Genomic DNA, 26218 nt, shown 5'->3' with positions numbered 1-26218 from the left:
TCGTTTATATACTGGTATCACAACTCAGTGACTTAGGGCCCACGGACCTCTCGTTTATATACTGGTATCACAACTCAGTGACTTAGGGCCCACGGACCTCTCGTTTATATACTGGTATCACAACTCAGTGACTTAGGGCCCACGGACCTCTCGTTTATATACTGGTATCACAACTCAGTGACTTAGGGCCCACGGACCTCTCGTTTATATACTGGTATCACAACTCAGTGACTTAGGGCCCACGGACCTCTCGTTTATATACTGGTATCACAACTCAGTGACTTAGGGCCCACGGACCTCTCGTTTATATACTGGTATCACAACTCAGTGACTTAGGGCCCACGGACCTCTCGTTTATATACTGGTATCACAACTCAGTGACTTAGGGCCCACGGACCTCTCGTTTATATACTGGTATCACAACTCAGTGACTTAGGGCCCACGGACCTCTCGTTTATATACTGGTATCACAACTCAGTGACTTAGGGCCCACGGACCTCTCGTTTATATACTGGTATCACAACTCAGTGACTTAGGGCCCACGGACCTCTCGTTTATATACTGGTATCACAACTCAGTGACTTAGGGCCCACGGACCTCTCGTTTATATACTGGTATCACAACTCAGTGACTTAGGGCCCACGGACCTCTCGTTTATATACTGGTATCACAACTCAGTGACTTAGGGCCCACGGACCTCTCGTTTATATACTGGTATCACAACTCAGTGACTTAGGGCCCACGGACCTCTCGTTTATATACTGGTATCACAACTCAGTGACTTAGGGCCCACGGACCTCTCGTTTATATACTGGTATCACAACTCAGATGAATTCAGGCCCACGGACCTCTCGTTTATATACTGGTATCACAACTCAGTGACTTAGGGCCCACGGACCTCTCGTTTATATACTGGTATCACAACTCAGTGACTTAGGGCCCACGGACCTCTCGTTTATATACTGGTATCACAACTCAGATGAATTCAGGCCCACGGACCTCTCGTTTATATACTGGTATCACAACTCAGTGACTTAGGGCCCACGGACCTCTCGTTTATATACTGGTATCACAACTCAGTGACTTAGGGCCCACGGAGATCTCGTTTATATACTGGTATCACAACTCAGTGACTTAGGGCCCACGGACCTCTCGTTTATATACTGGTATCACAACTCAGTGACTTAGGGCCCACGGACCTCTCGTTTATATACTGGTATCACAACTCAGTGACTTAGGGCCCACGGACCTCTCGTTTATATACTGGTATCACAACTCAGTGACTTAGGGCCCACGGACCTCTCGTTTATATACTGGTATCACAGCTCAGTGACTTAGGGCCCACGGACCTCTCGTTTATATACTGGTATCACAACTCAGTGACTTAGGGCCCACGGAGATCTCGTTTATATACTGGTATCACAACTCAGTGACTTAGGGCCCACGGACCTCTCGTTTATATACTGGTATCACAACTCAGTGACTTAGGGCCCACGGACCTCTCGTTTATATACTGGTATCACAACTCAGTGACTTAGGGCCCACGGACCTCTCGTTTATATACTGGTATCACAACTCAGTGGACTTAGGGCCCACGGACCTCTCGTTTATATACTGGTATCACAACTCAGTGACTTAGGGCCCACGGACCTCTCGTTTATATACTGGTATCACAACTCAGTGACTTAGGGCCCACGGACCTCTCGTTTATATACTGGTATCACAACTCAGTGACTTAGGGCCCACGGACCTCTCGTTTATATACTGGTATCACAACTCAGATGAATTCAGGCCCACGGACCTCTCGTTTATATACTGGTATCACAACTCAGTGACTTCAGGCCACGGACCTCTCGTTTATATACTGGTATCACAACTCAGTGACTTAGAGCCCACGGACCTCTCGTTTATATACTGGTATCACAACTCAGTGACTTAGGGCCCACGGACCTCTCGTTTATATACTGGTATCACAACTCAGTGACTTAGGGCCCACGGACCTCTCGTTTATATACTGGTATCACAACTCAGTGACTTAGGGCCCACGGACCTCTCGTTTATATACTGGTATCACAACTCAGTGACTTAGGGCCCACGGACCTCTCGTTTATATACTGGTATCACAACTCAGTGACTTAGGGCCCACGGACCTCTCGTTTATATACTGGTATCACAACTCAGTGACTTAGGGCCCACGGACCTCTCGTTTATATACTGGTATCACAACTCAGTGACTTAGGGCCCACGGACCTCTCGTTTATATACTGGTATCACAACTCAGATGACTTCAGGGCCCACGGACCTCTCGTTTATATACTGGTATCACAACTCAGTGACTTAGGGCCCACGGACCTCTCGTTTATATACTGGTATCACAACTCAGTGACTTAGGGCCCACGGACCTCTCGTTTATATACTGGTATCACAACTCAGTGACTTAGGGCCCACGGACCTCTCGTTTATATACTGGTATCACAACTCAGTGACTTAGGGCCCACGGACCTCTCGTTTATATACTGGTATCACAACTCAGTGACTTAGAGCCCACGGACCTCTCGTTTATATACTGGTATCACAACTCAGTGACTTAGGGCCCACGGACCTCTCGTTTATATACTGGTATCACAACTCAGTGACTTAGGGCCCACGGACCTCTCGTTTATATACTGGTATCACAACTCAGTGACTTAGGGCCCACGGACCTCTCGTTTATATACTGGTATCACAACTCAGTGACTTAGGGCCCACGGACCTCTCGTTTATATACTGGTATCACAACTCAGTGACTTAGGGCCCACGGACCTCTCGTTTATATACTGGTATCACAACTCAGTGACTTAGGGCCCACGGACCTCTCGTTTATATACTGGTATCACAACTCAGTGACTTAGGGCCCACGGACCTCTCGTTTATATACTGGTATCACAACTCAGTGACTTAGGGCCCACGGACCTCTCGTTTATATACTGGTATCACAACTCAGTGACTTAGGGCCCACGGACCTCTCGTTTATATACTGGTATCACAACTCAGTGACTTAGGGCCCACGGACCTCTCGTTTATATACTGGTATCACAACTCAGTGACTTAGGGCCCACGGACCTCTCGTTATATACTGGTATCACAACTCAGTGACTTAGGGCCCACGGACCTCTCGTTTATATACTGGTATCACAACTCAGTGACTTAGGGCCCACGGACCTCTCGTTTATATACTGGTATCACAACTCAGTGACTTAGGGCCCACGGACCTCTCGTTTATATACTGGTATCACAACTCAGTGACTTAGGGCCCACGGACCTCTCGTTTATATACTGGTATCACAACTCAGTGACTTAGGGCCCACGGACCTCTCGTTTATATACTGGTATCACAACTCAGTGACTTAGGGCCCACGGACCTCTCGTTTATATACTGGTATCACAACTCAGTGACTTAGGGCCCACGGACCTCTCGTTTATATACTGGTATCACAACTCAGTGACTTAGGGCCCACGGACCTCTCGTTTATATACTGGTATCACAACTCAGTGACTTAGGGCCCACGGACCTCTCGTTTATATTTAGTACTCCGGCCGGCCCCTCCCTTTTAATCTTTAACCGGTTGGCCCACGACCTCTCGTTATATCTGGTATCAACCTTGCTTCCCCCCGGGCCTCTTTTATATATTTTAATCACAACTCAGTGCTAGGGCCCCGGCTTTTTTAATCTTATATACTTCGGCCCACCCGTTTAATCTGGTACAACTCAGGTTAGCCCACCCTCTCTTTATTTAACCAAAAAAAGGGCCCACCCGTCTTTATATTTGTATACAACTGGGGCCCCGGCCCCCGTTTTTATATTATCAAAACTCAGGCTTGGGGCCCCCCGGTTTCCGTTTTATAACGGGTTTAAAAAAACGGGGCCCCGGCTCTTTTATCCATCAACTTGGGCCCACGACCTCTCGTTTTTACGGACAACGTGAATTGGGCCCACGACCTCGTTTAATATTTTCCAACATGACTTGGCCCCCCCCGTTTATAATGTTCAAAACGGGGCCCCGGCCCCCTTTTTTATACGGGTTAACAACCTGGGGCCCACGGACCCCCTTTTTAAATTACGTATACAACTCACTTGTTTGGGGCCCCCCCTTTTTTTGTTACACACAGTTGGGCCAGGGACCCCTTTATTTTAAACTTTGACTTCCAGCCCCATTTTTTAATTTGTTCACACCTCTGTTAAACCTTTTAAACTGTAAATCGGACCCCCTCTGTTAAACTGTTAACTGGGCCCACGGCCCCCGTTTCCCTTAACAGGCCCCCCCTTTTTCCCGGTCCCAATCTTAAATTAGGGACCACCTTTTTAGGCCCCACCCGTAAATTAGGCCAAACTTTTTTTAAACGACCCCCTTTAGGAAACCCCCGTTTAATTTTCCCCAACCAGGTATACGCCTCTTTAACGTACACCTTGGACTGGCCACGCCTCTCTTTTTCTGGTTCACAGCTTACTTAGGCCCCGCTCTTTTATTCCGGCCTAGGGCTAGGCCCACGGACCCTCTCGTTTAATTTACCTTCACCACGGTTTTTAAACTTTAACCCCGTCTGGCCCCGGCTCTTTTTAAAGGGATCACACTCTTTAAGGCCCGGACCTCCGTTATGTATAAAACACTCGTATTGGCCCGGACCCGTTTTTTTTTAAAACCCCTATTTGGGGCCCACCCCTTTTTTAATTTTTCCACCCTTTCTTGGCCCACCCTCTTTTTTTACTTTTAACTCAAACTAGGAACTTTTAGGGGCCAGGGTTTTTTCCCGGTTCCTTATAGGCCAACCGTTTATGGCCCAACTCTTTTTTGGCCCCACCCCTTTTAAACCCCCCCCTTTTATACTGGCCACACCTCTTTGGCCCCAACCCCGTTTGGGCCACAACCAATAAACCCCCCTCTGTTTAGGACACACCTCAGGTTAAACCCAACCTCTTATATTGGTACCAACTCGGTTTAGGGCCCGGCCCCCTCTTATTTGGTTAAACTTTATATTTGGCCCCCAACTCTTTTTGGCACGATTTCCCGGATCCTTTATTACTGGCCACCGCCCTTCCGACCTTTTAACTGGTTCAACCAGTTTGGCCCCGGCCTTGTTTAAACTGTATCACCATGACTTGGGGCCCCCTTTTTCTTAATCTTACCCCCCCCTCTTTAGGCCCAAACCCCTGGCCCCTTTATCCAACCCTTTTAAAGGCCCACGGAACCTCTCGTTTAACGGTACCCTAAACTGGGCCAACTCTTTAATCCCAATCTATTGGGCCCGACCCCCTTTTTAAAACTGGTACACCCCAACTAAACCCGGACACCCCGTTTTTCTGGTTAAAACCCCAAATAATCGGCCCCTTTTTTTATAAACCCAAATGAAAAGGGGGCCCCCGGCCTCTCTTTTCTGGTATAAAATTTTAACTAGGCCCCGGCCCTCTTTTATACGGTAACCTGGGCCCCGGACCTCTCTTTTTTATGGTATACACTCTGATTCCCCCCCCTTTTTTCTATCAAACCATGACTTATCCCCCCCTTTTCTGGTATACATCAGTGCTTGGGGCCCCGGACCCCGTATTTCCCAAAACCTTAGGCCCCGACCCCGTTTATTACGGGAAACCCACCTTAAGGGCCACACCCCTTAGTCTGGTACCCCTTGACTACACCCCCTTTTTTAATAGGTATACACTAAGCCTGCCCACCCTCTCGTTTATATAGGGTATCACACTCAGGGGCTTGGGGCCCCACAACCCCTTTTTTTTGGCCCATAGGGCCCACGGAGATCTCGTTTATATACTGGTATCACAACTCAGTGACTTAGGGCCCACGGACCTCTCGTTTATATACTGGTATCACAACTCAGTGACTTAGGGCCCACGGACCTCTCGTTTATATACTGGTATCACAACTCAGATGAATTCAGGCCCACGGACCTCTCGTTTATATACTGGTATCACAGCTCAGTGGCTTAGGGCCCACGGACCTCTCGTTTATATACTGGTATCACAACTCAGTGACTTAGGGCCCACGGAGATCTCGTTTATATACTGGTATCACAACTCAGTGACTTAGGGCCCACGGACCTCTTGTTTATATACTGGTATCACAACTCAGTGACTTAGGGCCCACGGACCTCTCGTTTATATACTGGTATCACAACTCAGATGAATTCAGGCCCACGGACCTCTCGTTTATATACTGGTATCACAACTCAGTGACTTCAGGCCCACGGACCTCTCGTTTATATACTGGTATCACAACTCAGTGACTTAGGGCCCACGGACCTCTCGTTTATATACTGGTATCACAACTCCGATGACTTCAGGCCCATGGACCTTTTGTGTATACCTCAACGATACAACAGAATAATTATACGATGGAAATTGTTTTTATTCTTTTCAGAAAATCCTTGAGTATACGGGATGGGAAGAGCACTCGGCACCTGCCGTGGAACTGTACGAGGTACATACGACATTCTTCGAGGTGTTACACGAAAAAACAGATATCAAATCAGGTACAGAAACATATCTAGTCAGGTACAGAAACAGTGTGAACGACTTAACAGACCCGTAATTCTAAAGATTTACACAGAAATCCATACCAAGGATGCAAGGACTAGAAACGTATATATAATTAACACATGTTATCTAGTAACGTACTCACAGCGACGGTAGAAGACGAATTTATCTAAGAATATCTGAAATTCTTCTGACGATAATGTCCATGTTGTACGATTGGCTGGTGTCATACACGTGCATGTCTATGTCCAATTGCTCTCATTAACGTACCATACAATCAATCCCTCGTACATCTGATCATATTTTTCGTTCTTGCAAAGCATTCATGACAACAAATCCGTCGGGGATGTACACCATAATACATTCAAATAACATGAAAAATGTAACCAGGGGAAGTTAATCATCATTACCATATTTCACCTTCAACTATCGCTGTGATTGTGACCAGACAGCATGTTTTAGTTACTTTTAGGTTTTGTTATGGGGTCTTAGTACAGCAGATGTAATAGGTTTTTAATGGACAATACTTATTAACGGTTAATGCATGAAAATACACTGTACTGCAAATTTTTGCAAAACCTACCAATGTTCCGTTCCTTCTCCCTCTCCTTAGTACCAATTTCCTGTGTACGGGCATCCACAGTTACAATTTCTTAAAGAGATGATGGTGGTGATCATGAAGTTTCTTTACCAACATACATCTAGTTTGGTCTCCAATTTGTTTTTAAAGGTGGTAATAGTGGATCTTTTATACATTCTTTGTACTGGTTTATGGCTAAAGCGAACAGAGACGCATTGTATTAACTAATAGTGTGACCTGACGAAATTTAACCTATGTTTCTGTCTATCAAAAAGCGCTATTTTTCCTTTAAGATCTGATTGGTCTTGATGCATGGATGTCGCTATGGGAACACATGATACCCGGATGTATGGGAATGCATAATTTTCCAATTTGGCTCCGCCTACTTCCGAGGTCATTGTTCCGAGTCATGGATACCAAAGATGACGGTAAGCTGGACGCCCAGGAGATCCGTGAATTCTACGAGTCGTTTGTAAAGATTCCTACGGATGAAGCTGGAGCATTAGCAAACCAAGCTTTCAACGAGATGACGGACGTAAGTGTCGCTTATTTGTTGATTTCTTGTTCCAGGAAGTGTATAAAATTTTAAACTCTGTTTTGCCATTGGTCTTGGTTTTTTGGTTATGCTATATTCGTGTTTCACAAAGTTAGTATGTCCATAATTTGACGAAAAGGTTTCTTCGCGCCATACCAGTCATGAGTACTACATGTATTTCGAAAATGTTTGCCAGACCTTTTACCCCACAATACCTCACCAGTTTACCACTAAATATTGGAGACTATCCCACAATACCCCACCAGTTTACCATTAAATATTAGAGACTACCCCAAAATACCCCACCAGTTTACTACTAAATATTAGAGACTACCCCAAAATACCTCACCAGTTTACCACTAAATATTAGAGACTATCCCACAATACCCACCAGTTTACCACTAAATATTAGAGACTACCCCACAATACCCACCAGTTTACCACTAAATATTAGAGACTACCCCACAATACCTCACCAGTTTACCACTAAATATTAGAGACTATCCCACAATACCCACCAGTTTACCACTAAATATTAGAGACTATCCCACAATACCCACCAGTTTACCACTAAATATTAGAGACTACCCCACAATACCTCACCAGTTTACCACTAAATATTAGAGACTATCCCACAATACCCACCAGTTTACCACTAAATATTAGAGACTATCCCACAATACCCCACCAGTTTACCACTAAATATTAGAGACTACCACAAAATACCCCACCAGTTTACCACTAAATATTAGAGACTACCCCAAAATACCCCACCAGTTTACCACTAAATATTAGAGACTATCCCACAATACCCACCAGTTTACCACTAAATATTAGAGACTATCCCAAAATACCCCACCAGTTTACCAATAAATATTAGAGACTATCCCACAATACCTCACCAGTTTACCACTAAATATTAGAGACTATCCCACAATACCCCACCAGTTTACCACTAAATATTAAAGACTATCCCACAATACCCACCAGTTTACCACTAAATATTAGAGACTATCCCACAATACCCCACCAGTTTACCACTAAATATTAGAGACTACCCCACAATACCCCCACCAGTTTACTACTAAATATTAAAGACTACCCCACAATACCCCACCAGTTTACTACTAAATGTTAGAGACTACCCCACAATACCCCACCAGTTTACCACTAAATATTAGAGACTATCCCACAATACCCCACAAGTTTACCACTCAATATTAGAGACTACCCCAAAATACCCCACCAGTTTACCACTAAATATTAGAGACTATCCCAAAATACCCCACCAGTTTACCACTAAATATTAGAGACTACCCCAAAATACCCCACCAGTTTACCACTAAATATTAGAAACTATCCCACAATACCCCACCAGTTTACCACTAAATATTAGAGACTATCCCACAATACCCACCAGTTTACCACTAAATATTAGAGACTATCCCACAATACCCACCAGTTTACCACTAAATATTAGAGACTATCCCACAATACCCACCAGTTTACCACTAAATATTAGAGACTACCCCACAATACCCACCAGTTTACCATTAAATATTAGAGACTACCCCACAATACCCCACCAGTTTACCACTAAATATTAGAGACTATCCCACAATACCCCACCAGTTTACCACTAAATATTAGAGACTATCCCACAATATCTCACCAGTTTACCACTAAATATTAGAGACTATCCCACAATACCCACCAGTTTACCACTAAATATTAGAGACTACCCCAAAATACCCCACCAGTTTACCACTAAATATTAGAGACTACCCCAAAATACCCACCAGTTTACCACTAAATATTAGAGACTACCCCAAATACCCCACCAGTTTACCACTAAATATTAGAGACTATCCCACAATACCTCACCAGTTTACCACTAAATATTAGAGACTACCCCAAAATACCCCACCAGTTTACCACTAAATATTAGAGACTATCCCACAATACCCACCAGTTTACCACTAAATATTAGAGACTATCCCAAAATACCCCACCAGTTTACCAATAAATATTAGAGACTATCCCACAATACCTCACCAGTTTACCACTAAATATTAGAGACTACCCCCAAAATACCCCACCAGTTTACCACTAAATATTAGAGACTACCCCACAATACCCCACCAGTTTACCACTTAATGTTTGTGATTACCCCAAAAATACCCACCAGTTTAATACTACGAAGTATTAGCGATTCTAATTTAGAAAATAATTTTCTGAACAAAACAGATAATGAACCTACTGGTTAATTAAAAAGATACAGCAATAATTATCTTAAATGACTTCAGTATTCATACAACTGGTATATCCTTACAACACAAGCTAATTTATTAAGACATGGTATAGTAGTAACTTCTATGTGTAGTTTCTGTCACTCCGAAATAGAAACAAAAATTAATTTGATGTGGGAATGGCAGGAGGTACAAAATCTATTACAAAACTTTGAATAACTTTTGATGCACTATATATTCCTTTTACACTAAATAAGCATTGTTCTTTCTTGTCTTACAAATACTAGTATTAATTCTAAAGAAGACAGTTGTAGTAATTCTGATCATTAAACATTATATTTCATTACATTTGCCATCAACAACATAATAGATCACTACAATTTATTTCTTTTTTACCAGTGATATATCGAAAATTATTCATTCTATAAATGTGAAATCACTATTGAAAAAAAATCACTTTTTCTAATTTGACCAATCAGAACACTGCTTATAAACGACAATGGGGAAATTTTAGATTTGCATATAGCTCTTCGTCATAGTCAAAACTAAGGTAATACCTGACAGCCAAAACTAAGATAATACCTGATAGTCAAAACTTAAACTAATACCTGACAGCCAAAACTAAAGTTAATACCTGATAGCCAAAACTAAGGTAATACCTGATAGTCAAAACTAATACCTGACAGCCAAAACTAAATTTAATACCTGATAGCCAAAACTAAACTAATACCTGATAGTCAAAACTTAAACTAATACCTGATAGTCAAAACTTAAACTAATACCTGATAGTCAAAACTTAAACTAATACCCGATAGTCAAAACTAAGGTAATACCTGATAGTCAAAACTAAGGTAATACCTGATAGCCAAAACTAAACTAATACCTGATAGTCAAAACTTAAACTAATACCTGATAGTCAAACCTAAACTAATACCTGATAGTCAAAACTTAACTAATACCTGATAGTCAAAACTAAACTAATACCTGATAGCCAAAACTAAGGTAATACCTGATAGCCAAAACTAAGGTTATACCTGATAGCCAAAACTAAACTAATACCTGACAGCCAAAACTAAAGTTAATACCTGATAGCCAAAACTAAGGTAATACCTGATAGTCAAAACTAATACCTGACAGCCAAAACTAAATTTAATACCTGATAGCCAAAACTAAACTAATACCTGATAGTCAAAACTTAAACTAATACCTGATAGTCAAAACTTAAACTAATACCTGATAGTCAAACTTAAACTAATACCCGATAGTCAAAACTAAGGTAATACCTGATAGTCAAAACTAAGGTAATACCTGATAGCCAAAACTAAACTAATACCTGATAGTCAAAACTTAAACTAATACCTGATAGTCAAACCTAAACTAATACCTGATAGTCAAAACTTAACTAATACCTGATAGTCAAAACTAAACTAATACCTGATAGCCAAAACTAAGGTAATACCTGATAGCCAAAACTAAGGTTATACCTGATAGCCAAAACTAAACTAATACCTGATAGTCAAAACTTAAACTAATACCTGATAGTCAAAACTTAAACTAATATCTGATAGCCAAAACTAAGGTAATACCTGATAGTCAAAACTTAAACTAATACCTGATAGTCAAAACTTAAACTAATACCTGATAGTCAAAACTTAAACTAATACCCGATAGTCAAAACTAAGGTAATACCTGATAGTCAAAACTAAGGTAATACCTGATAGCCAAAATTAAACTAATACCTGATAGTCAAAACTTAAACTAATACCTGATAGTCAAAACTTAAACTAATACCTGACAGTCAAACCTAAACTAATACCTGATAGTCAAAACTTAACTAATACCTGATAGCCAAAACTAAGGTAATACCTGATAGTCAAAACTAAGGTAATACCTGATAGCCAAAACTAAGGTAATACCTGATAGCCAAAACTAAACTAATACCTGATAGTCAAAACTTAAACTAATACCTGATAGTCAAAACTTAAACTAATACCTGATAGTCAAAACTTAAACTAATATCTGATAGTCAAAACTTAAACTAATATCTGATAGCCAAAACTAAGGTAATACCTGATAGTCAAAACTAAGGTAATACCTGACAGTCAAAACTTAAACTAATACCTGATAGTCAAAACTTAAACTAATATCTGATAGCCAAAACTAAGGTAATACCTGATACTCAAAACTAAGGTAATACCTGATAGTCAAAACTTAAACTAATACCTGATAGTCAAAACTTAAACTAATATCTGATAGTCAAAACTAAGGTAATACCTGATAGTCAAAACTAAGGTAATACCTGATAGTCAAAACTAAGGTAATACCTGATAGCCAAAACTAAGGTAATTCCTGATAGTCAAAACTAAGGTAATACCTGATAGCCAAAACTAAGGTAATACCTGATAGTCAAAACTAAGGTAATACCTGATAGCCAAAACGAAGGTAATACCTGATAGTCAAAACTTAAACTAATATCTGATAGTCAAAACTAAGGTAATTCCTGATAGTCAAAACTAAGGTAATACCTGATAGCCAAAACTAAGGTAATACCTGATAGTCAAAACTAAGGTAATACCTGATAGCCAAAACGAAGGTAATACCTGATAGTCAAAACATAAACTAATATCTGATAGTCAAAACTAAGGTAATACCTGATAGCCAAAACGAAGGTAATTCCTGATAGTCAAAACTAAGGTAATACCTGATAGTCAAAACTAAGGTAATACCTGATAGTCAAAACTAAAACTAATACCTGACAGTCAAACCTAAACTAATACCTGATAGTCAAAACTGAAACTAATACCTGATAGTCAAAACTAAGGTAATACCTGATAGCCAAAACTTAAACTAATACCTGACAGCCAAAACTAAGGTAATACCTGATAGTCAAAACTAAAACTAATACCTGACAGTCAAACCTAAACTAATACCTGATAGTCAAAACTAAAACTAATACCTGATAGTCAAAACTAAACTAATACCTGATAGTCAAAACTAAACTAATACCTGACAGCCAAAACTTAAACTAATACCTGACAGTCAAAACTAAAACTAATACCTGACAGCCAAAACTAAAACTTATACCTGATAGTCAAAACTAAAACTAATACCTGATAGCCAAAACTAAAACTAATACCTGATAGTCAAAACTAAGGTAATACCTGATAGTCAAAACTAAGGTAATACCTGATAGTCAAACTAAACTAATACCTGACAGCCAAAACTAAAACTTATACCTGATAGTCAAAACTAAGGTAATACCTGATAGTCAAAACTAAGGTAATACCTGATAGTCAAAACTAAACTAATACCTGATAGTCAAAACTAAACTAATACCTGATAGTCAAAACTAAAACTAATACCTGACAGTCAAACCTAAAACTTATACCTGACAGCCAAAACTTAAACTAATACCTGACAGCCAAAACTAAAACTAATACCTGATAGTCAAAACTAAGGTAATACCTGATAGTCAAAACTAAAACTAATACCTGACAGTCAAACCTAAACTAATACCTGACAGTCAAAACTAAAACTAATACCTGATAGTCAAAACTTAAACTAATACCTGATAGTCAAAACTAAACTAATACCTGATAGCCAAAACTAAAACTTATACCTGATAGTCAAAACTAAAACTAATACCTGATAGTCAAAACTTAAACTAATACCTGACAGCCAAAACTAAAACTAATACCTGATAGTCAAAACTAAGGTAATACCTGATAGTCAAAACTAAAACTAATACCTGATAGTCAAAACTTAAACTAATACCTGATAGCCAAAACTAAACTAATACCTGATAGCCAAAACTAAACTAATACCTGATAGTCAAAACTTAAACTAATACCTGATAGTCAAAACTTAAACTAATACCTGATAGTCAAAACTAAGGTAATACCTGATAGTCAAAACTAAGGTAATACCTGATAGCCAAAACTAAGGTAATACCTGATAGCCAAAACTAAGGTAATTCCTGATAGTCAAAACTAAGGTAATACCTGATAGTCAAAACTAAGGTAATACCTGATAGTCAAAACTAAACTAATACCTGACAGCCAAAACTAAAACTAATACCTGATGGTCAAAACTTAAACTAATACCTGATAGCCAAAACTAAGGTAATACCTGATAGTCAAAACTTAAACTAATATCTGATAGTCAAAACTTAAACTAATATCTGATAGTCAAAACTAAGGTAATACCTGATAGTCAAAACTTAAACTAATACCTGATAGTCAAAACTAAAACTAATACCTGACAGCCAAAACTAAGGTAATACCTGATAGTCAAAACTAAACTAATACCTGACAGCCAAAACTAAAACTAATACTTGATAGTCAAAACTTAAACTAATACCTGATAGTCAAAACTAAGGTAATACCTGATAGTCAAAACTAAGGTAATACCTGATAGCCAAAACTAAGGTAATACCTGACAGTCAAACCTAAACTAATACCTGATAGTCAAAACTTAACTAATACCTGATAGTCAAAACTTAAACTAATACAAAATATATTACTTCGAGACTTTATATTAAGACTTGTTTTCCCTCTTGGTGTGTGTCCTTGATATTCGAACTCATATGATCACGGAGGTGTTAATCCCCGTAAAGTAAAATTAAATATATGCTGTATATATTCTTAAAAACGTAAATTGATCATTTCTAATTTACATTTCAGTACGGACGATATCCGCTGACCCTGGAGGGATATGAACAGATATTTGCCAACTTCCTTTTGGGACGGACAAAATATGGACCTGGTCGGTACATCTTCGGCTGCTTTGAACACTCTGTTGCAGATCAGTCGGATCTTATTTCCGGTCCACCAAAAGAGGATGTCGGGACGCAAGCGACGACAAAATTCCCACGGAGACAAAGTGACGCAATCAGAGCTCCTTTACGCTCATACCGGAAAGAGTAAAACTGAATTTTGAAAATACATGTAAATTGACCATTGTACATAGTTATTGACTACTTACTGTAGGAGTGAAGAGGTCAGTATAGGGACACGTTACGAGTCGTGTACGTAACATATAGTGGTTGGTATATAGGTGGTGTGTATAGTAGTCCAAGTTACCATATTGTCATCAATCTGAGTCAATGTAGATTTGATTCGAACAGGAATGAGCATATCTTATCACCAAAATTACATGTTTATCCTTTTATTTGACTATGTCTGTGAAGAACGCGCAGGGAAGAAAGAAGGAGAGATAAGGAAGAGAGAGAAGGAGAGGGAAAAGAGGGAGAGAGGATGAAAAGGGGAGAACGAGAGAGGGAGAAAGAGAGAGGGTGGGATTATTATCGCATAATCGTCTTTTTATTTAGATGTTACATCCATGTCATATTTTCGTTTGTGAACTTTCAATTTGCAAGTAGTCCTATGTCCAGTGTTGGATTATGTTATCAAGTGAAAAAGGCAGAAATAATGAATTCAGAAATAATTATGTAAATTGCTGTATACATAAGTAAATAAAGTTTGGGGTCAAACATGTGACGCATAATGTGAAACAGATCTTCTTTTTTTAAATATGAATCTCGTCACCTTTTTTCATCTTAGCTAATAGGAAAATCGTTTAAACCCTAAATTAAGGTACTAGTTTTATTAATCTGATGTGTAACTCGTGTTAGATCCTGTATACATGTGTATTCGGTTTTCGGCAATTTATTACATTTCACATTATAACGTTTTATTTCTGTCATTGAAGTAATGGTAACTGATAGTGGGTATACAATCACGTCAGCTACAGTGCTAATGTTCCTTGTTCATTGTATGTGACGGTAAATAAATGTATCTTATCGAACCAAACTACTATCGGTGAACCAGTTCACAGTGATATTGGCAGAATTTGAAGATTGAAATGATTTAACTGTACGCCATGTTAAAGCGGCTGTAAAAACTTGGTTTTACGTTATAGCGACACACGAGTCTATACTGTAAACAATGTTCTGTAAATAATGATACACAAAAGGCGAATGGAGTCACGTGTGTACAAATGACGAGCGATAGCATGCATTCTTTTAGGGCCGAATTGTAATTTTATAATTTTGCGGCCCTTTTGATCACATAAAACGTCACTGTATAACTCGTGACCTTGCCTTTTGAAGTTGAACCCCTAGTAAACTTGTTTGTGTCGGAAGGCATATTATGTAGAATATCGAAATAAAAAAGTTTAACATTTAAATGACATGTGAGTTGTCTTTTGTAGCTTATTGTCATCGCGCCATAACTGTGCAAACTTATATTTGTTTATTTGCGGTCTGAAAAGGGTTTTTTTTTTATAGATCAGACTTTCAGAGAGCAATCCCACTCTCCAGATATCAATTTGGTTTTGATTCTGATATTTCTGGGCATATTTCGCAAATGTGATTTGCTGAGTTTATATGGGATCAAGCAGTACCAGAGTGCAGTGAAGGGACTAATATTATTAAAGGTTTAGTATGTCGGCCATCTTGGAAAAGTGAACTGATATCACGCAATATATCAAAAATGCATTTATACAACAATAATATGCCATAAATTATCTGTAATTACTGTTTTAATAACAAAAATATTCATAGCATCATTCATTGTTAAACAATAAACATTGAAAAAACCTAAATACCTATCTAACTTTAATACCTATCTTAAGGTCCAAGGAATAGTCGGACACACCTCTCCCTAATTCAATACAATTTGTGGAAATAACATGAACATGACGTGTTAACGTCCAAGAATTGAAACTGAGTTTTGAAATATTAAAATCGTTTTTTATATCTTACATAATATTTCAGTGAAAAGAGGCGGTATATATCCTCCATGTTTTTCCCAAAGTGGGCATAAGATAACTATACTGAAGGTGAAAGACTGCACACACTGCCTGGGGACAGTTAACACGTGCAAACACACGCTTTTCCAGTGACATAGCTCACAGACTGACCCAGCTAATATTCAAGGTTGTGGAGTTGGCAATTATGAAATACATCCCGCTCACTTTACAGGAGTATTTTTTTTTTTCAAATGTGAAGAAAATTCGAATATTTCAAAACTCATTTACTATTCTTGGATGTTAACACATGATGTTCATGTTATTTCCAGGTCTCGGACCTAAAGGTCTTTTGAACGATTTTCGTTTTGTTTAACAATGAATGGTGACGTTATGTTTATGTTATCAAAACCGCTATTAAAGATCATTCATGAGATGTCAGTGTTAGATAAATTCATTCTTAGCTCACATTCTTCTTCTTCTGAACCACTGATCAGAATGTAACCAAATTTGGTAGGAAGCATCCGTAGGTGGCTTGGATTCAAATTTATACAAATGATGGGCTGATCCCCCAATAGGCCTCAAGGGCGGGGCAAAAGGGATCAATTTGACTATATTGCTATAAAGGACTTCTTGCATTTTTGAAACTATTAAGATCAAGTGATGAACACAATCCTGATGTAAAAATAAGCCCAGGGGTCTTTTCCCACCCTAAGGGACTTTGGGTTTCTTCACACACAATCATGTTGAGTCTTCGTTTCTAGGTTATATCTTTGAAGCAGTTGAGATCCCCACCCCATAATCATACATATACAATGTAGCATTGTTAGACATTAACTAATATAACATGAACATTATTTTTTGTTCTCAAATAAACCAGTTGAGCGATACAGGGCCTATGTGCCTCTTGTTTGATATAAAGATGGCCGACACACTTAACCAAGATTCAAGATTTTATTCAACACTCAGACACATAAGATATGTGTAACATGAGGAGGCATACAAATACATTTGACAGAATGGACAGTTAAATTTGGTAATAACAGTTACATGTACATGTGTGTATATAATAACACCAGCCACACACACACACAATGCATACGTTATACAATTTAGACACGCGCTCGCACACGCACCTACATATAACTCATTCTTATAAATCTACACTATGTTTATAAATGTATACATATAAATAGCTTAATATTTAAATCAGAACAGATAAACATTTGCACAAGAATTAATTACAAAAGAGGAGACATTTTGGTTAGGAAAATAGATAAACCTGTCAGAACTTGTTGGTTGCATATTGATAAAAAAACCTTTTAACTTATCGATATTTGGGTTTGTATAATAATAGCGAGGTATATATTTGTTTCTTAGGGAAGATAAAGCAATATTGTTGCATACAAACAAGTAATGAAATTCGTCGCCAATACTTTCCGCGCATAAATTACATAAACGATTCTCTCTAGAAATATTATACCATCTACCCGTTTCTATTGGGAATTTAAAATTCGAAGTGCGCAGTTTTGTTATTTGTATTCTGGCATGTTCTGACAGATTTAGTAAATATTTTTCTATACAAAATTCTGTTTTGAATACAGAGTAGAATTGTCCACGAGATGAGTTAGCACAGTCGGAAAACCATCTTTGTATAAACTGATCAATCAGACGTTGTTTCAAAACATCTTTGTAGAAATTATCAGGCATCTGTATTTTATTATCGAATATAAAAGAAAATCCAGTTTCGTTAAAAATATTTTGTAAACATTTAATCCATTTAAAAGAAAAAACTAGCGTCATTTTGCAATTGTAAGGCTAATTGTAATAAAATGCTACTTAGTTTATTATCATTGCTTAGCAGTCTATTCCAAAAACATACTAATCTTAATTTAACATTTATTTCTAACGGCACACGACCTAGCTCACCATAAATCATAAAATTTGCGGTAGTAGACCTCACTTTCAGAATTCTTTTGCAAAACTTAAGGTGAACCTGCTCAGTCATTTTCAAATTTTCGAATCCCCATACCTCTGACCCATACAATAGGATCGGCTCTACTAAAGAATCAAAAAGTTTTAATTGTATATCTATCGGAAGAGAAAGATTCCTGATTTTTTTATATATAGAAAATATTGACTTGTGTGCCTGATCGATCAGTCTACGTCTCGCGTTGACAAAATTGCCATTGTAATTAAACGTAATTCCTGAGTAAGTGAAATTATCTACATTTTCTAAAGTTTCATTTTGCAATAAAAATACCTGATGTTGTTTGCTTTTTTTCTTACAAAATACCATAACTTTTGTTTTATTTACATTAATTTTAAGCTTCCAAGTTTCACAATAAAGCTGAAATACATTTAAAGCACTTTGCAAACCTTCTGGACTTTCTGAGAATAACACAGTATCATCAGAATATAAAATCACAAAAATTTCAACAAAAATATGCAGTTCATTAAAAAGCTTATCCCGTACAGTTTCAAGTGGGTGACTACCTAAAGAGGCAAAATAACTTTCAATGTCATTAAGAAATACAGAAAAAAGAAAGGGAGATAAGTTTTCCCCTTGTCTGACTCCAATTAAGCAGGGGAAGAAATCAGACGTTTTGGAATTGATTTGAACACATGATTTAATATTATTATACATGTTAAAAATAACTTTGAAACATTTACCATTTACATTACTGTTATGTAATTTTTGCCAAAGGCCTGCTCTCCATACAGTATCAAACGCCTTTTTAAAGTCTATAAAGGTACAGTATAATTTTTTTCCACTTGAAAGATATATAGATATGAGAATGTGCATAACGAAAACGTTGTCTATAGTTGAGTGGCCTTTCCTAAAGCCTGCCTGATTTCGAGATATTAAATTAATTTGTTTTTCATATTCATTAAGGCGAGTATTTATTATTGAAGTAAATAATTTGCCAAGACAACTTATCAGTGTGATAGCTCTAGTTATCTGGGTCTTCCGGACTACCTTTATTTTTGTATATCGGTTTGATGATACCGACACTCCAACTATCCGGAATAATCCCCGTGTCTAAAATTATATTGAACAATTTACAGTAAACAGGGAGCATCTCCGTTGGGGAGTTTTTCAAATATTCATTCAAAATACGATCTGGGCCGGACGCTTTGCTATTTTTTAGTAATCGAATAGCTTTCTGTATTTCTAGCTCGTTTATTGGTCGGTTCAGTGTATTATTGACGTCATTATCGTTATCATCAAGGTCATCAATTTCATTTACAACATTATTATTTTCTTCTTCAGATGTGTTAAGTTTTTTAAAATAATCATGTAAAACGTCTATAGGTATGTTCGTTTCCGTGTTCTTGTTTTGTGAAAAATTATTAAGCGTTTTCCGGAACTCTTTTGGGTTCCGTTTCGAGTTCTCCCTTAATTCTTTTGCGCATTTCGCTTGATATTTTTTGTAGTTCTTTCTTAGTTGTTTTCTATATTCTCTCCCTTTTATATTCATCGTGAGCTTAGTTTCTGTTGATTTGTTAAATTTGTACCTTATTTTATATCTATTAAAGGCGTTTCTGGCAAGTTTACAATCTTTGTTAAACCAAGGTTTATTTATATTTTTATTCTTTGTTTTATGGCGGTGAGTCACACCTATCGTGTTTGTAGCGCTATTTGTTAGTACTGTACATATGTCTGTCACTAGACCATTCACTTGATCACTTGTGATAGTATCACTAAGTAACACATTATTTAAATTCACATTGAATATTATGCAAGTTATTTTTAATTTCTCGTGTAAAATCTGTCGATTTCAAGGGATCCCATCTGACATAATCTCTATTAGTAAAACTTTCTTCATCTCGGACAACCTTTTTTTCCGGAAAAGCGAATGAGAAATTTATTAGATTATGCACATCTGAAAACAATGGGTTAAAATCAATTATTTCAAAATATTTTATGAACTGGAATAAATCTGGCATCAATATAAGGTAATCAACAACGCTGGAGTCTTTACATGTAGTTTTTCCGAGGTATTTGTCGTACGAGACTCGTCCATTCGCGATAAATAAAGAGCTCCGTTTACACATTTCGATCAATTTTGACCCATAATTATTTATACGTCCTTTATCTTGAGAAGATCGAGCGAGAGTTCAAGTTCAAGTTCAATTTATTCCAAGGACCTATCGGCCCATAAGTGAAAATAACAACATGGAAATGCATAGGTATACAATAAAACAGTTACATGGTCGGAGAGTGTTCAACATAATATTGTAAGCTTATCCATCTCATTAGTTTAACAAAATAATATTTAACTATTAACCTTTTCTGCCCTTTTTCTAAAAGCTAAATGGATAAATTTACCAGTTTTATTTAGTTCTTTAACATTATTCACACTTAATAATTTGACTAATTTGAAAACACTTGGCTTTCTGTAATAATAATGTTTAATATATTGTTGACGAAGATCAGAGTAAAATGGACATTGTAGTAAAAAATGATACTCGTCTTCAATTTCCTCTAAATTACAACAATCGCATAATCTGTTAGCCCTAGGAACATTATGTTTTCTGCCATACTCTATATTTAAATTATGTGACGAAAGTCTTAATTTAGCTAGACACTTTTTATAAATACTATCAATGGGCTTACTTAGATAAAATTGTAAACAAAAATTATCGACTAAATGTTTATATACTACACCTCGTGATGTAGCATTAATTCTATTAATGATTTCTTGCTGATACACATCCTTAATTCTATTTTCTATAACACTATACGTATAACAATCAGTTGCAGTATCATGCCAGAGATAAGAAAGTCCTACTTTATCAAGTTCATTTACAATGTTAATTATCCATTCATCATTCGACTCAATTCTCTGTTCCAAACATGCTTTTAATATACAATTTGAAGTACTTTTCAGTTTAAGCCAATACTTAAAAATTTTTAGTTTCCTGATAATATATAATGGGAATCTGCCCAACTCCAAATAAAGAAAATCATTACATGTAGATTTATTAACTCCAAGTAAACTTTTACAAAAGATGGTATGTACTTTTTCTACGTCTGGTGCTTTATGATGCCCCCATATTTCACTTGCATATCCTAATATACTATTTATATATGTATCAAACACAGAACATTGTGTCTTAATATTAAATGAGTGACTTTTCAACTTACTATTTATGGAAAAGTAAGCTTTCCTACCTTGGTTAGCAACATGAATTTGAGTTTGTTTTGAACTTTCCATTATAATTGAACAACATTCCAAGATAATTAAATTCATTAACTACTTCTATATCTACATTATTATAAAACCATTTTTCATTGTCACGCAGTCTACCTCCGTTCCTAAATATCATGATTTTAGTTTTATCAACATTAAGAGTTAATTTCCATTCATTATTATATAGATACAATGCATTTAACATTTCTTGGAGTGACTGAGGTGACTCTGCTATCAGAACGGTATCATCCGCATACATAATTGAAAATAGATTGATCAAACCAATTTCCACTGATTGGCAGTTCTCTCTAATAACACACATTTCACAATCATTTACATATAAACTGTACAAAATAGGCGACAAAATTTCTCCTTGGAATAAACCGATCGTGTCGTATTCTGACAATAATCCATTATGTTTGATGCAAGACTTTACATTATCATATAAAGATTGTATTATTTTTAACATCTTTCCAGAGGGATGTCATATTGAGCTAATCGCTCGAAAGAATACATATTATCGGTAACATTGTTATTATCCACTATATCTAGGATATCATGCAAATTTTCATCTGGTATGATATAATCTATGGCGTCAGAAGTTCTTGAGTTAAAATCGCCCACAAGCATGATTTTTTTTTTGTTTTCTTGTGATAGCATTATCAACTCGTCTTCAATTTCTGTAAACCCTTATAAATAACGGAGGTTAATGCGAAGATGTTGGGAACATTCAGTATTATTCTAATTTCATTTGGTTTATGATCAGGGGTTAGCGCGAACGCAGACCCCCACACTAAAAAATAGCGTACCCGAGTAATCCGCATTTGGGATTATCGCAGGGTTCAGCCCGACCGGAGTGCAATGGAAGGGCCTCGACCTGGGGGAACCGCCTAGCTGATCACGGTATCCCCTGTACCAGGTAAGTATGACTTGCTTGGAGATGAATTCAGTATATAGCCTGATCGCAAAATTATATAGCAGTGGTTTCAGAAATTAACATGTAAAAATAATTAAATATATTCTTTTTAATTCAGTTAACGTTTTGATCAAGGTATTGAATTATATATTTTTCTATAATTATAAAATATATTTATGTCGCAACTTAGCAGGATTAATGTATATTTTGATAGTTTTTACAAATAATTGGAAGCTTATGAGCATGGGAGGCCACTCAGTTATTATAAATCCGTTGTGACCGATCGATTAAAGGGAGACTACTGAAATATCGCGATAAGTATTTACTCGTCACCTCCACCAGATCAGTACATTATCATACACCACCAGGTTACTGTTAGATATAATGTATAACGTTATATGCATGGCCCATAAATTAGTCTACACTATTTTCTTTGTTTTCTTGATCCAATAAATTTTATTGATTTGTCAATGAAACCCGTTTCTGCAGAGACGTGGAATAATATCATATATCTAGTTTATAGCTCAGACAATCAGAGAGCAAGCCCACTCTTCAGATATCAATTTCAGTAGGTTTTTGTTCCGATATTTCTGAGCGTATTTCGCAAATGTGATTTCCTGAGTTAATATAGATCAAGGAGTACCAGAGTGCAGTGAAGGGAGAGACCAATATTATTAGAGATTTAGTGTATCGGCAATCTGGAAAAAGCGAACTCGAAATATTTATATATAAAAATCGATACAACAATAATAATTCGAGGGGTTACAGCCAGAAGGTCGTAAGTGCACTTTTTGTCAAAATACGTTTTTTCACTTTTTTATCAGAAATTGGCATCTCTTAATTTTGTCAAATTATCGGAACTGTATCTTAATTAGAAAAATAATTACGACCCAATTACATAAAGTCATACGTGCAAAGTATATAGATGCAATAAAGCCAAAAGGTTACAAGTGCACCTGAAACTTTGTGGCATTGGAAAGTATAGTCTTGTTTATAGTTCCATAAGATTTGGAAGATTTAAGAAGATTTTTCATATTTATTTTCAGTTATATATTTGGACTTTGACCGGCATTGTGACTAACTTATAGTGTGACTCATTCTGTAGTTCATAGAGGATTTTTGTAGATGAATATAACGATGTGGATAAAATAACTAGTTTAATAAGAGTTAGATTAGCTTTTAGTTAATTGATTGCCTCTTGGAACATTTGTTTTATTCAAATGATATGTTTTGATGACAATTCTTCAAAACCAAATGTCGTCTAACTTATCGGATACAAATCTGACATTGTTTTCCAACTCAGGTGACCTTTTCTCTACTTCCAATATTTTTTCTTCGAGGTTTGTGACCCTATTGGTAATACCAGTTACTTGTTTTTCAATGGTATCTAGCTTGTCTAGCTTCTTTAAAAGCATGTCAATTTTACTGTTTAAATCGTCATTTGTAGAGATAGGCGTCTACGTTGCAAGACTCGGGTCTCTCTGTGTCCTCGGAGGGCTGCCGTATATTACTCCATTAGCGGCGTTTATAATCGAACTAATGAGCCCTGCTGATTGGCTAGTGTCACTGTCACTCTCGGTAGATGTACTAAGCTCATTACCGTTTACGTTGGTACTTTCGTTCTCAATGTTTGTCTTTTTACGTTTCTTTCCTCTCTTGTTTTTCCCCATTTTGTATCATAGTCTTAATTCAATACACGTCAAATCTATTGCCGTACCACATTACACTAACAATTGTAGCTAATCATGTGTGACGGTGTGCCCGCGCGAGGACAGGTGTAAAGCAAGTGTCACTGGGTACATACAGGTAAATATTGCTCATGCACACATGTACTGCATATATATATAGCGATATATAGAGAAAACTCGCTGGCTTGCTGTAAAGTCAAAACACATCATTTTTTCACAAAAACTCACATCAGGGATCAAGAATGTACACGAAATTGCAGTCCATACCCCATTCTAGCCGAACCTGCTCGCTTTATAGACACAAACAATCACATATTTGCTGATCAGTTGAAGACACGGGTGGCTACCATCTTGACCGGAAGTGTTTTGATGACAATTCTTCAATACCAAATTTTTATATTGTCAGTTTCTGAAAGAATGGTAAAAAAATGACTTATGTGCAATTGTTTTAGCATAAAGACTTGTTGCGCTTCATTCAACCAAAAATCAACACACATTTTGTGCTTAAAATTAGGATTTTTGTTTTAAACCAAAAAGTCATAAGAGCACTTGAGATGAATTTATTTTGAAATACTACTCTTAAAACTAAAAGTCAAAAGGTAGCAAGTGAACTTATGACTTTTTAGACCCCACTTTCTAACCAATAATACGATGAAGTCTGTTTGCCAGAAGGTTATAAGTGATAAAATTAGTCATTACTTATTAACGCTGCAAAGTATATAGGAAAGTTCGTTACATGTAATGTGTATATAGCTGATGATAAACATAGTTCAATGATGAAAATATCAATAGTAAAAGAAATATTGTGACGGGCCTTGAAATCTTTAAATGCTTTTTTCTCAAAAGTAAAATTATGTACTTATAACCTTCTGAATCTAACCCCTTTTTAACTTTAACGGTAGATTCACTGCAGCATTAGATACTTTGGCTTGCCAAGGAAGAAAAGCATATTATCATTTAAAAAGAAAAATGAAAGTGTTCACCCTTAATATTGAAACGAAAATGTCTTTATTTGACACTTATGTTGCATGTGTTTTGAATTACGGATGTGAAGTATGGGGACAAGCTGTTTCACCACAAATTGAAAAAATTCATCTTCTTTTTCTCAAAGACTTACTTAATGTTAAGAAATCGGTAAATTCTTCTATGGTCTTCTTCGAAACTGGTAGATATTCATTGTATGTGCAACGTAAAATAGCAGTAATGAAATATTGGCTGAAATTACTAAAAACCAATAATTGTGTTTTAAAATCATGTTATGACGCACTTGTCGAATTGAATAATAAAAAACCTAATTGTAAAAGTAATTGGGTTTATCATATTAAAAATGAGCTTTGTAGTTTAGGTTTTGGTTATATTTGGAACAGCCAATACGTTTTAAATGAAAGTCATTTTATGCAAGTATATGTCCAGCGTGTTCATGATGTATTTATTCAAGAATTACGCAGTGCGTTTGATATATCGTCGAAATGTTATTTATACAAACATATTGTGGATACCTTCAATACTCAATTTTATCTTATTAAGCCAATTAATTATAAATTTAAAAAGTTATTGAGTCAATTCCGTATGCAAGGACACAGTCTAAATATTGAATCTGGGCGCTACAATAAAATACCTAGAAGTCAAAGAGTATGCACAGTTTGTGACAAAAATGACGTCGAGGACGAAGTACATTTTGTGCTTCTTTGTCCTGCATATTCTGAACTAAGAAAAACATACATCAAAAAGTATTATTATTCTCGTCCAAGTGTTTATAAATTGATAGAATTATTTTCCAGT

General features: G+C 37.0%; 1 protein-coding gene and 1 non-coding gene across 3 annotated transcripts in view; one reads left to right on the top strand and one right to left on the bottom strand.

Moving 5' to 3' along the window:
• LOC117316022 (sarcoplasmic calcium-binding proteins I, III, and IV-like) overlaps positions 1-16073 on the top strand; it is a 29288-nt gene extending 13215 nt beyond the window's left edge. Inside the window, exons 4-6 of one of the 2 annotated variants that reach the window (XM_033870511.1) lie at positions 6408-6519; positions 7397-7638; positions 14570-16073. In XM_033870511.1, coding sequence (XP_033726402.1) covers positions 6408-6519; positions 7397-7638; positions 14570-14812 — 597 coding nt within the window. In that variant the 3' untranslated portion in view covers positions 14813-16073. The remainder of the gene's footprint in view (positions 1-6407; positions 6520-7396; positions 7639-14569) is intronic. The other variant, XM_033870512.1, reaches the window with a different exon arrangement.
• Positions 16074-22595: 6522 nt separating this feature from the next.
• On the bottom strand, positions 22596-22759 carry LOC117316030. Its single transcript, XR_004529808.1, has one exon. It is a non-coding gene; the product is annotated as a U1 spliceosomal RNA (small nuclear RNA).
• Between the last annotated feature and the right edge of the window lie 3459 nt (positions 22760-26218).

This window comes from Pecten maximus, chromosome 17, assembly GCF_902652985.1.
Source record: "Pecten maximus chromosome 17, xPecMax1.1, whole genome shotgun sequence".
Classification (NCBI taxonomy): Eukaryota; Metazoa; Mollusca; class Bivalvia; order Pectinida; family Pectinidae; genus Pecten; species Pecten maximus.
The sequence above is the reverse complement of the archived record's forward strand: the minus strand, read 5'-3'. Positions and strand labels throughout refer to the sequence as shown.